At 52.9% G+C, this 11,734-nt stretch overlaps 1 protein-coding gene across 1 annotated transcript; it reads right to left on the bottom strand.

Moving 5' to 3' along the window:
• Positions 1-644: 644 nt before the first annotated feature.
• Positions 645-11,452, bottom strand: LOC144952923 (vacuolar protein sorting-associated protein 53 homolog). Its single transcript, XM_078883400.1, has 3 exons — positions 11,319-11,452; positions 5,873-5,980; positions 645-976 (listed from the first exon to the last, which is right to left on the bottom strand). Exons 1-3 carry the CDS (start codon positions 11,358-11,360, stop codon positions 776-778), a joined length of 351 nt encoding a protein of 116 aa, XP_078739526.1. The 5' UTR covers positions 11,361-11,452; the 3' UTR covers positions 645-775.
• Between the last annotated feature and the right edge of the window lie 282 nt (positions 11,453-11,734).

Genomic DNA, 11,734 nt, shown 5'->3' with positions numbered 1-11,734 from the left:
GTAACTGACTGAGTGACTGAGTGACTGACTGAGTGACTGAGTGACTGACTGAGTGACTGACTGAGTGACTGACTGAGTGACTGACTTAGTGACTGAGTGAGTGAGTGTGTGAGTGAGTGACTGAGTGAGTGTGTGAGTGAGTGTGTGAGTGAGTGAGTGACTGAGTGAGTGTGTGAGTGAGTGACTGACTGAGTAACTGAGTGACTGAGTGACTGACTGAGTGACTGACTTAGTGACTGAGTGAGTGAGTGTGTGAGTGAGTGTCTGAGTGAGTGAGTGAGTGTGTGAGTGAGTGAGTGTGAGTGAGTGAGTGAGTGTGTGAGTGAGTGAGTGTGAGTGAGTGAGTGAGTGCGTGAGTGTCTGAGTGTGTGAGTGAGTGTGTGAGTGTGTGAGTGACTGAGTGAGTGAGTGTGTGAGTGAGTGACTGAGTGAGTGTGTGAGTGAGTGTGTGAGTGAGTGAGTGACTGAGTGAGTGTGTGAGTGAGTGACTGACTGAGTAACTGAGTGACTGAGTGACTGACTGAGTGACTGAGTGACTGAGTGACTGACTGACTGAGTGACTGAGTGTGTTGGTGTGTTGTTGTTGTGTTGTGCTAAACATCGCCACCAGGGGGACACAAAGTCGTGGTAGTGGTGGTGGAGTTTCCGCCCACGTGACCTGTGACCTGTGCGAGGCCCACGTGACCTGTGACCTGTGCGAGGCCCACGTGACCTGTGACCTGTGGCCTGTGACCTGTGACCCCCGCTGCGACGCACTCTCACAGCCGCTTCTTGATTAACTTCTCCAGCCGCCGGATCCGGGAGTTCTCTTGTTCCGGGCTGGGCCCAGCCCCGGGGGCCAGAGGGGGGGGGCCCCCCCCCACCCCCCCGTGGGGGGCGAGTGCCCCCCCCCCCGCCCCCCCCCACCCCCGGCGCAAGGCTGGTGCCTCTGACGGAGGAGATCCAGCATGGCGCTCTGCTCACTCCGCTTGAGGCCCTGGGAGAGAGAGGCTCAGTCAGTCAGAGGCTCAGTCAGTCAGTGAGTCAGTCAGAGGCTCAGTCAGTCAGTCAGAGACTCAGTCAGTCAGTGAGTCAGTCAGAGACTCAGTCAGTCAGTCAGAGACTCAGTCAGTCAGAGACTCAGTCAGTCAGTCAGAGACTCAGTCAGTCAGTGAGTCAGTCAGTCAGTCAGAGATTCAGTCAGTCAGTCAGAGACTCAGTCAGTCAGTCAGAGACTCAGTCACTCAGAGACTCAGTCAGTTAGAGACTCACTCACTCAGAGACTCACTCAGTCCGAGACTCACTCAGAGACTCACTCACTCAGAGACTCACTCACTCAGAGACTCACTCACTCAGAGACTCAGTCAGTTAGAGACTCACTCACTCAGAGACTCACTCAGTCCGAGACTCACTCAGAGACTCACTCACTCAGAGACTCACTCACTCAGAGACTCACTCACTCAGAGACTCAGTCAGTTAGAGACTCACTCACTCAGAGACTCACTCACTCAGAGACTCACTCACTCAGAGACTCACTCAGTCCGAGACTCACTCAGAGACTCACTCACTCAGAGACTCACTCACTCACTCAGAGAGTCACTCAGTCAGAGACTCACTCACTCACTCAGAGAGTCACTCACTCAGAGAGTCACTCACTCAGAGACTCACTCACTCAGAGACTCACTCACTCAGAGAGTCACTCAGTCAGAGACTCACTCACTCAGAGACTCACTCACTCACTCAGAGACTCACTCACTCAGAGACTCACTCACTCACTCAGAGACTCACTCACTCAGAGACTCACTCACTCAGAGACTCACTCACTCCGAGACTCACTCACTCACTCAGAGAGTCACTCAGTCAGAGACTCACTCACTCAGAGACTCACTCACTCACTCAGAGAGTCACTCAGTCAGAGAGTCACTCAGTCAGAGACTCACTCACTCAGAGACTCACTCACTCAGAGACTCACTCACTCAGAGACTCACTCACTCACTCAGAGACTCACTCACTCAGAGACTCACTCACTCAGAGACTCACTCACTCAGAGACTCACTCACTCAGAGACTCACTCACTCAGAGACTCACTCACTCACTCAGAGAGTCACTCACTCACTCAGAGAGTCACTCAGTCAGAGACTCACTCACTCCGAGACTCACTCACTCACTCCGAGACTCACTCACTCACTCAGAGAGTCACTCAGTCAGAGACTCACTCACTCAGAGACTCACTCACTCACTCAGAGAGTCACTCAGTCAGAGACTCACTCACTCACTCAGAGAGTCACTCACTCAGAGACTCACTCACTCAGAGACTCACTCACTCACTCAGAGAGTCACTCAGTCAGAGAGTCACTCAGTCAGAGACTCACTCACTCAGAGACTCACTCACTCAGAGACTCACTCACTCACTCAGAGACTCACTCACTCAGAGACTCACTCACTCAGAGACTCACTCACTCAGAGACTCACTCACTCAGAGACTCACTCACTCAGAGACTCACTCACTCAGAGACTCACTCACTCAGAGAGTCACTCAGTCAGAGACTCACTCACTCAGAGACTCACTCACTCACTCAGAGACTCACTCACTCAGAGACTCACTCACTCAGAGACTCACTCACTCAGAGACTCACTCACTCAGAGACTCACTCACTCAGTCACTCAGAGACTCACTCACTCAGTCACTCAGAGACTCACTCACTCAGAGACTCACTCACTCAGAGACTCACTCACTCAGAGACTCACTCAGAGACTCACTCAGAGACTCACTCACTCAGAGACTCACTCACTCAGAGACTCACTCACTCAGAGACTCACTCACTCAGAGACTCACTCACTCAGAGACTCACTCACTCAGAGACTCACTCACTCAGAGACTCACTCAGTCAGAGACTCACTCAGAGACTCACTCACTCAGAGACTCACTCACTCAGAGACTCACTCAGAGACTCACTCACTCAGAGACTCACTCAGAGACTCACTCACTCAGAGACTCACTCACTCAGAGACTCACTCACTCACTCAGAGAGTCACTCACTCAGAGACTCACTCACTCACTCAGAGACTCACTCACTCAGAGACTCACTCACTCAGAGACTCACTCACTCAGAGACTCACTCACTCAGAGACTCACTCACTCAGAGACTCACTCAGTCAGAGACTCACTCAGTCAGAGACTCACTCACTCACTCAGAGACTCACTCACTCAGAGACTCACTCACTCACTCAGAGACTCACTCACTCAGAGACTCACTCACTCAGAGACTCACTCACTCAGAGACTCACTCACTCAGAGACTCACTCACTCACTCAGAGACTCACTCACTCAGAGACTCACTCACTCAGAGACTCACTCAGAGACTCACTCACTCAGAGACTCACTCAGAGACTCACTCAGAGACTCACTCACTCAGAGACTCACTCACTCAGAGACTCACTCACTCAGAGACTCACTCACTCAGAGACTCACTCACTCAGAGACTCAGTCAGTCAGAGACTCACTCACTCACTCAGAGACTCACTCACTCAGAGACTCACTCACTCAGAGACTCACTCAGAGACTCACTCACTCAGAGACTCACTCAGAGACTCACTCAGAGACTCACTCACTCAGAGACTCACTCAGAGACTCACTCAGAGACTCACTCACTCAGAGACTCACTCACTCAGAGACTCACTCACTCAGAGACTCACTCACTCAGAGACTCAGTCAGTCAGAGACTCACTCACTCAGAGACTCACTCACTCAGAGACTCACTCAGTTAGAGACTCACTCACTCAGAGACTCACTCAGAGAGTCACTCACTCAGAGACTCACTCAGAGAGTCACTGTGTGTGCGTGTGCGTGCGTGCGTACGTGTGCATGTCTGCGTGTGTGTGTGTGTCACTGTGTGTGTGTGTGTCACTGTGTGTGTGTGTGTCACTGTGTGTGTGAGTGTCTGTGTGTGTGTGTCTGTGTGAGTGTGTGTGTCTGTGTGTGTGTGTGTGTCACTGTGTGTGTGTCACTGTGTGTGTCACTGTGTGTGTGTGTGTCACTGTGTGTGTGTGTGTGTCACTGTGTGTGTGTGTCACTGTGTGTGTCACTGTGTGTGTGTCACTGTGTGTGTGAGTGTCTGTGTGTGTGTGTCACTGTGTGTGTGTGTCACTGTGTGTGTGAGTGTCTGTGTGTGTGTGTCACTGTGTGTGTGTCACTGTGTGTGTCACTGTGTGTGTGTCACTGTGTGTGTGAGTGTCTGTGTGTGTGTGTCACTGTGTGTGTGTGTCACTGTGTGTGTGAGTGTCTGTGTGTGTGTGTCACTGTGTGTGTGCCACTGTGTGTGTGTCACTGTGTGTGTGTCACTGTGTGTGTCACTGTGTGTCACTGTGTGTGTGTCACTGTGTGTGTCACTGTGTGTGTGTCACTGTGTGTGTGTCACTGTGTGTGTGTCTCTGTGTGTGTCACTGTGGGTGTGTGTGTGTCACTGTGTGTGTGTCACTGTGTGTGTGTGTCACTGTGTGTGTGTGTCACTGTGTGTCTCTGTGTGTGTGTCACTGTGTGTGTGTCACTGTGTGTGTGTGTCACTGTGTGTGTGTGTGTCACTGTGTGTGTGTGTCACTGTGTGTGTGTGTGTGTCACTGTGTGTCACTGTGTGTGTGTGTGTGTCACTGTGTGTCACTGTGTGTGTGTGTCACTGTGTGTGTGTCACTGTGTGTCTCTGTGTGTGTGTCACTGTGTGTGTGTCACTGTGTGTGTGTGTGTGTCACTGTGTGTGTGTGTCTCACTGTGTGTGTGTGTCACTGTGTGTGTGTGTCACTGTGTGTGTGTGTGTGTCACTGTGTGTCACTGTGTGTGTGTGTGTGTCACTGTGTGTGTGTGTGTCTCACTGTGTGTGTGTCACTGTGTGTGTGTGTCACTGTGTGTGTGTGTCACTGTGTGTGTGTGTCACTGTGTGTCTGTGTGTGTGTCACTGTGTGTGTGTCACTGTGTGTGTGTGTCACTGTGTGTGTGTGTGTCACTGTGTGTCTGTGTGTGTGTCACTGTGCGTGTGTGTCACTGTGTGTCTGTGTGTGTGTCACTGTGTGTGTGTCACTGTGTGTGTGTCACTGTGTGTGTGTGTCACTGTGTGTGTGTGTCACTGTGTGTGTGTGTCACTGTGTGTGTGTGTGTCACTGTGTGTGTGTGTGTGTCACTGTGTGTGTGTGTGTGTCACTGTGTGTGTGTCACTGTGTGTGTGTGTGTGTGTGTCACTGTGTGTGTGTCACTGTGTGTGTGTCACTGTGTGTGTGTGTGTGTCACTGTGTGTGTGTGTGTGTCACTGTGTGTCACTGTGTGTGTGTGTGTCACTGTGTGTCACTGTGTGTGTGTGTGTCACTGTGTGTCACTGTGTGTGTGTGTGTCACTGTGTGTGTGTGTGTCACTGTGTGTCACTGTGTGTGTGTGTGTGTCACTGTGTGTCACTGTGTGTGTGTCACTGTGTGTGTGTCACTGTGTGTGTGTGTGTCACTGTGTGTGTGTGTGTCACTGTGTGTGTGTGTCACTGTGTGTGTGTGTCACTGTGTGTGTGTGTGTCACTGTGTGTGTGTGTGTCACTGTGTGTGTGTCACTGTGTGTGTGTCACTGTGTGTGTGTGTGTGTGTGTGTGTCACTGTGTGTGTGTGTGTGTGTGTCACTGTGTGTGTGTCACTGTGTGTGTGTCACTGTGTGTGTGTGTGTGTCACTGTGTGTGTGTGTGTGTCACTGTGTGTCACTGTGTGTGTGTGTGTCACTGTGTGTCACTGTGTGTGTGTGTGTCACTGTGTGTCACTGTGTGTGTGTGTGTCACTGTGTGTGTGTGTGTCACTGTGTGTCACTGTGTGTGTGTGTGTGTCACTGTGTGTCACTGTGTGTGTGTGTGTGTCACTGTGTCGCGACCTTCATGTCCAGCACCCTCTGGAAGGTGTCTGCAGCGCCGCAGTCGCTCAGCAGCTTCGTGTAGTTGTCCACAAACACCTGCGGGGGCTCGTGCGGGGACATCACCAGCTACACACACAGTGACACACACACAGAGACACACACACACACACAGTGACACACACACACAGTGACACACACACACAGTGACACACACACAGACACAGTGACACACACAGAGACACACACAGTGACACACACAGTGACATACACACACACAGTGACACACACACAAACACCTGCGGGGGCTCGTGCGGGGACATCACCAGCTACGCACACACACAGACACACAGAGACACACACACACAGTGACACACACACACACACAGTGACACACACACACACAGAGACACACACAGACACACACAGAGACACACACAGTGACACACACACAGACACAGTGACACACACACACACACAGTGACACACACACACACACAGACACACACAGACACACACAGAGACACACACAGTGACACACACACAGACACAGTGACACACACACACACACACAGTGACACACACAGTGACATACACACACACACAGTGACACACACACAAACACCTGCGGGGGCTCGTGCGGGGACATCACCAGCTACACACACAGAGACACAGAGACACACACAGTGACACACACACACACACAGTGACACACACACACACACAGTGACACACACAGTGACATACACACACACACAGTGACACACACACACAGTGACACACACACACACACAGTGACACACACAGTGACATACACACACACACAGTGACACACACACAAACACCTGCGGGGGCTCGTGCGGGGACATCACCAGCTACGCACACACACAGACACACAGAGACACACACACACAGTGACACACACACACACAGTGACACACACAGACACACACAGAGACACACACAGTGACACACACACACACAGTGACACACACACACACAGAGACACACACAGACACACACAGAGACACACACAGTGACACACACACAGACACAGTGACATACACACACACACAGAGACACACACACAAACACCTGCGGGGGCTCGTGCGGGGACATCACCAGCTGCACACACAGAGACACACAGACACACACACACAGTGACACACACAGTGACACACACACAGTGACACACACACAGTGACACACACAGTGACACAGAGACACACACAGAGACACACACACAGAGACACAGAGACACATCACACAGTGACACACACAGAGACACACACAGAGACACACACACAGAGACACACACACAGTGACACAGACAGAGACACACACACACACAGTGACACAGAGACACACACAGAGACACACACACAGAGACACAGAGACACATCACACAGTGACACACACAGAGACACACACAGAGACACACACACAGAGACACACACACAGTGACACACACAGTGACACACACAGACACACACAGTGACACACACAGAGACACACACAGAGACACACACACAGAGACACACACACAGTGACACAGAGACACACACAGAGACACACACACAGAGACACACACACAGTGACACACACACAGTGACACACACAGTGACACACACAGTGACACACACAGAGACACACACAGAGACACACACACAGAGACACACACACAGTGACACACACACAAACACCTGCGGGGGCTCGTGCGGGGACATCACCAGCTGCACACACAGAGACACACACACAGACACACACACACACACACAGTGACACACACAGACACACACACACAGTGACACACACAGTGACACACACACACAGTGACACACACACACAGTGACACACACAGACACACACACACAGTGACACACACAGTGACACACACACACACACACACAGACACACACAGACACACACAGTGACACACACAGAGACACAGTGACACACACAGAGACACAGTGACACACACAGAGACACACACAGTGACACAGAGACACACACAGATACACACACAGAGACACACACACACAGAGACACACACACACAGAGACACACACAGTGACACACACACAGTGACACACACACAGAGACACACACACACACAGTGATACACACACACAGTGACACACACACAGTGACACACACACAGAGACACAGAGACACACACACAGAGACACATTACACAGAGACACAGAGACACACACACAGAGACACAGAGACACACACACAGAGACACACACACAGAGACACAGACACACACACACAGAGACACACACAGTGATACACACACACAGTGACACACACACAGTGACACACACACAGAGACACAGAGACACACACACAGAGACACAGAGACACACACACAGAGACACAGAGACAAACACACAGAGACACACACATAGAGACACAGACACACACACAGAGACACAGAGACACACACACAGAGACACACACACAGAGACATAGAGACACACACACACAGAGACACACACACAGTGACACACACACAGTGACACACACACAGAGACACAGAGACACACACACAGAGACACAGAGACACACACACAGAGACACAGAGACACACACACAGAGACACAGAAACACACACACACAGAGACACACACACACAGTGACACACACACAGTGACACAGAGACACACACACAGAGACACACACACAGAGACACACACACAGAGACACAGAGACACACACACACACACAGAGACACACACACACAGTGACACACACACAGTGACACACACACAGAGACACAGAGACACACACACAGAGACACAGACACACACAGAGACACACAGAGAGAGACACACACAGAGACACACCCACAGAGACAGAGAGAGACACAGACACACACAGAGACACACAGAGAGAGACACACACAGAGACACACACACAGAGACAGAGAGAGACACAGACACACACAGAGACAGAGAGAGACACAGACACACACAGAGACACACACAGAACCGCCTGGGAGTGGATGGCTGTGTGAGTGAGTGAGTGGCTGGGTGAGTGGCTGTGTGAGTGAGTGAGTGTGTGAGTGAGTGGCTGGGTGAGTGGCTGGGTGAGTGGGTGAGTGAGTGTGTGGGTGGCTGGGTGAGTTGCTAGGTGAGAGGGTGAGTGAGTGAGTGGGTGGGTGAGTGGCTGGGTGAGTGGGTGAGTGAGTGGGTGGCTGGGTGAGTGGCTGGGTGAGTGGCTGGGTGAGTGAGTGGCTGGGTGAGTGGCTGGGTGAGTGGGTGAGTGAGTGTGTGGGTGGCTGGGTGAGTTGCTAGGTGAGAGGGTGAGTGAGTGAGTGGGTGGGTGAGTGGCTGGGTGAGTGGGTGAGTGAGTGGGTGGCTGGGTGAGTGGCTGGGTGAGTGGCTGGGTGAGTGAGTGGCTGGGTGAGTGGCTGGGTGAGTGGGTGAGTGAGTGTGTGGGTGGCTGGGTGAGTTGCTAGGTGAGAGGGTGAGTGAGTGAGTGGGTGGGTGAGTGAGTGGCTGGGTGAGTGAGTGTGTGAGTGGGTGAGTGGCTGAGTGAGTGAGTGAGTGGGTGAGTGGCTGGGTGAGTGAGTGAGTGGCTGGGTGAGTGAGTGAGTGGGTGAGTGGCTGAGTGAGTGAGTGAGTGGGTGAGTGGCTGAGTGAGTGAGTGAGTGGCTGGGTGAGTGAGTGAGTGGCTGGGTGACTGAGTGGCTGGGTGAGTGAGTGAGTGAGTGGCTGGGTGAGTAGTTGGCTGGCTGGGTGAGTGAGTGAGTGAGTAGCTGGCTGAGTGAGTGGTGCTCACCTTGAGTATCATCTCTGCCCTGGTCATGCCCTTGACCACCACCTTGGTGAGTGAGTGAGTGAGTGGCTGGATGAGTGGGTGAGTGAGTGAGTGAGTGGGTGAGTGGCTGGGTGAGTGAGTGGGTGAGTGGGTGGGTGGGTGGGTGAGTGAGTGGGTGAGTGAGTGAGTGAGTGGGTGAGTGAGTGGCTGGGTGAGTGAGTGAGTGAGTGAGTGGGTGAGTAGTTGGGTGAGTGAGTGGGTGAGTGGGTGAGTGAGTGAGTGGGTGGGTAAGTGAGTGGCTGGGTGAGTGAGTGAGTGGGTGAGTGAGTGAGTGGGTGAGTGAGTGAGTGAGTGGGTGAGTGGGTGAGTGAGTGAGTGAGTGACTGAGTGGGTGGGTGAGTGAGTGAGTGAGTGAGTGGTGAGTGAGTGAGTGGCTGGGTGAGTGAGTGGCTGGGTGACTGGCTGGGTGAGTGGGTGAGTGAGTGGCTGGGTGAGTGAGTGAGTGAGTGACTGAGTGGCTGGGTGAGTGAGTGAGTGGTGAGTGAGTGAGTGAGTGAGTGAGTGGCTGGGTGAGTGAGTGGCTGGGTGACTGGCTGGGTGAGTGGGTGAGTGAGTGGCTGGGTGAGTGAGTGAGTGACTGAGTGGCTGGGTGAGTGAGTGAGTGAGTGAGTGGTGAGTGAGTGAGTGAGTGGGTGAGTGAGTGAGTGAGTGGTGAGTGAGTGGCTGAGTGAGTGAGCGGCTGAGTGAGTGAGTGAGTAGCTGAGTGAGTGTGTGAGTGAGTGAGTGAGTGTGTGGGTGAGTAGTTGGCTGGCTGGGTGAGTGGGTGAGTGAGTGGGGTGAGTGAGTGAGTGAGTGGCTGGGTGAGTGTGTGAGTGAGTGGGTGAGTGAGTGAGTGGGTGGGTGAGTGGGTGAGTGAGTGAGTGGCTGGGTGAGTGAGTGAGTGAGTGGGTGAGTGAGTGGGTGAGTGAGTGGGTGAGTGAGTGAGTGAGTGGCTGGGTGAGTGTGTGAGTGAGTGGGTGAGTGAGTGAGTGGGTGGGTGAGTGGGTGAGTGAGTGGCTGGGTGAGTGAGTGAGTGAGTGGGTGAGTGAGTGAGTGAGTGGCTGGGTGAGTGAGTGAGTGGGTGGGTGAGTGGGTGAGTGAGTGGGTGGGTGAGTGAGTGAGTGAGTGAGTGAGTGGCTGGGTGAGTGAGTGAGTGACTGGGTGAGTGAGTGAGTGGGTGAGTGAGTGAGTGAGTGGCTGGGTGAGTGAGTGAGTGGGTGGGTGAGTGGGTGAGTGAGTGGGTGGGTGAGTGAGTGAGTGAGTGGCTGGGTGAGTGAGTGACTGAGTGAGTGAGTGGGTGAGTAGCTGAGTGAGTGGGTGAGTGGCTGAGTGAGTGGCTGAGTGAGTGAGTGGGTGAGTGAGTGAGTGAGTGGGTGAGTAGCTGGGTGAGTGAGTGGGTGAGTGACTGAGTGAGTGGGTGAGTAGCTGAGTGAGTGTGTGAGTGGGTGAGTGACTGAGTGAGTGGGTGAGTAGCTGAGTGAGTGTGTGAGTGGGTGAGTGAGTGAGTGAGTGGGTGAGTAGCTGGGTGAGTGAGTGGGTGAGTGACTGAGTGAGTGGGTGAGTGACTGAGTGAGTGGGTGAGTGACTGAGTGAGTGGGTGAGTAGCTGAGTGAGTGAGTGGGTGAGTAGCTTGGTGAGTGGCTGAGTGAGTGGGGCTCACCTTGAGTATCATCTCCGCCCTGGTCATGCCCTTGACCACCATCTTGGTGTAGGCCGCTGGCGCTTTGCGCACGACGGCGGCTCCCACAGACGGCAGCTCCAGCAACACCGTCTTCAGGGAGTGGGTGTCCAGTAGTAGCTACAGTGAGACACACACAGTGAGACACACACACAGTGAGACACACACAGTGAGACACACACAGTGAGACACACACACAGTGAGACACACACACAGCAACACCGTCTTCAGGGAGTGGGTGTCCAGTAGTAGCTATAGTGAGACACACACAGTGAGACACACACAGTGAGACACACACAGTGAGACACACACAGTGAGACACACACACAGTGAGACACACACAGTGAGACACACACAGTGAGACACACACACAGTGAGACACACACACAGCAACACCG

The sequence above is a fragment of the Lampetra fluviatilis genome, chromosome 71 (genome assembly GCF_964198595.1).
Source record: "Lampetra fluviatilis chromosome 71, kcLamFluv1.1, whole genome shotgun sequence".
Taxonomy (NCBI): Eukaryota; Metazoa; Chordata; class Hyperoartia; order Petromyzontiformes; family Petromyzontidae; genus Lampetra; species Lampetra fluviatilis.
Note: the sequence above shows the minus strand (reverse complement) of the source record. Positions and strands in the feature narration are given on the sequence as shown.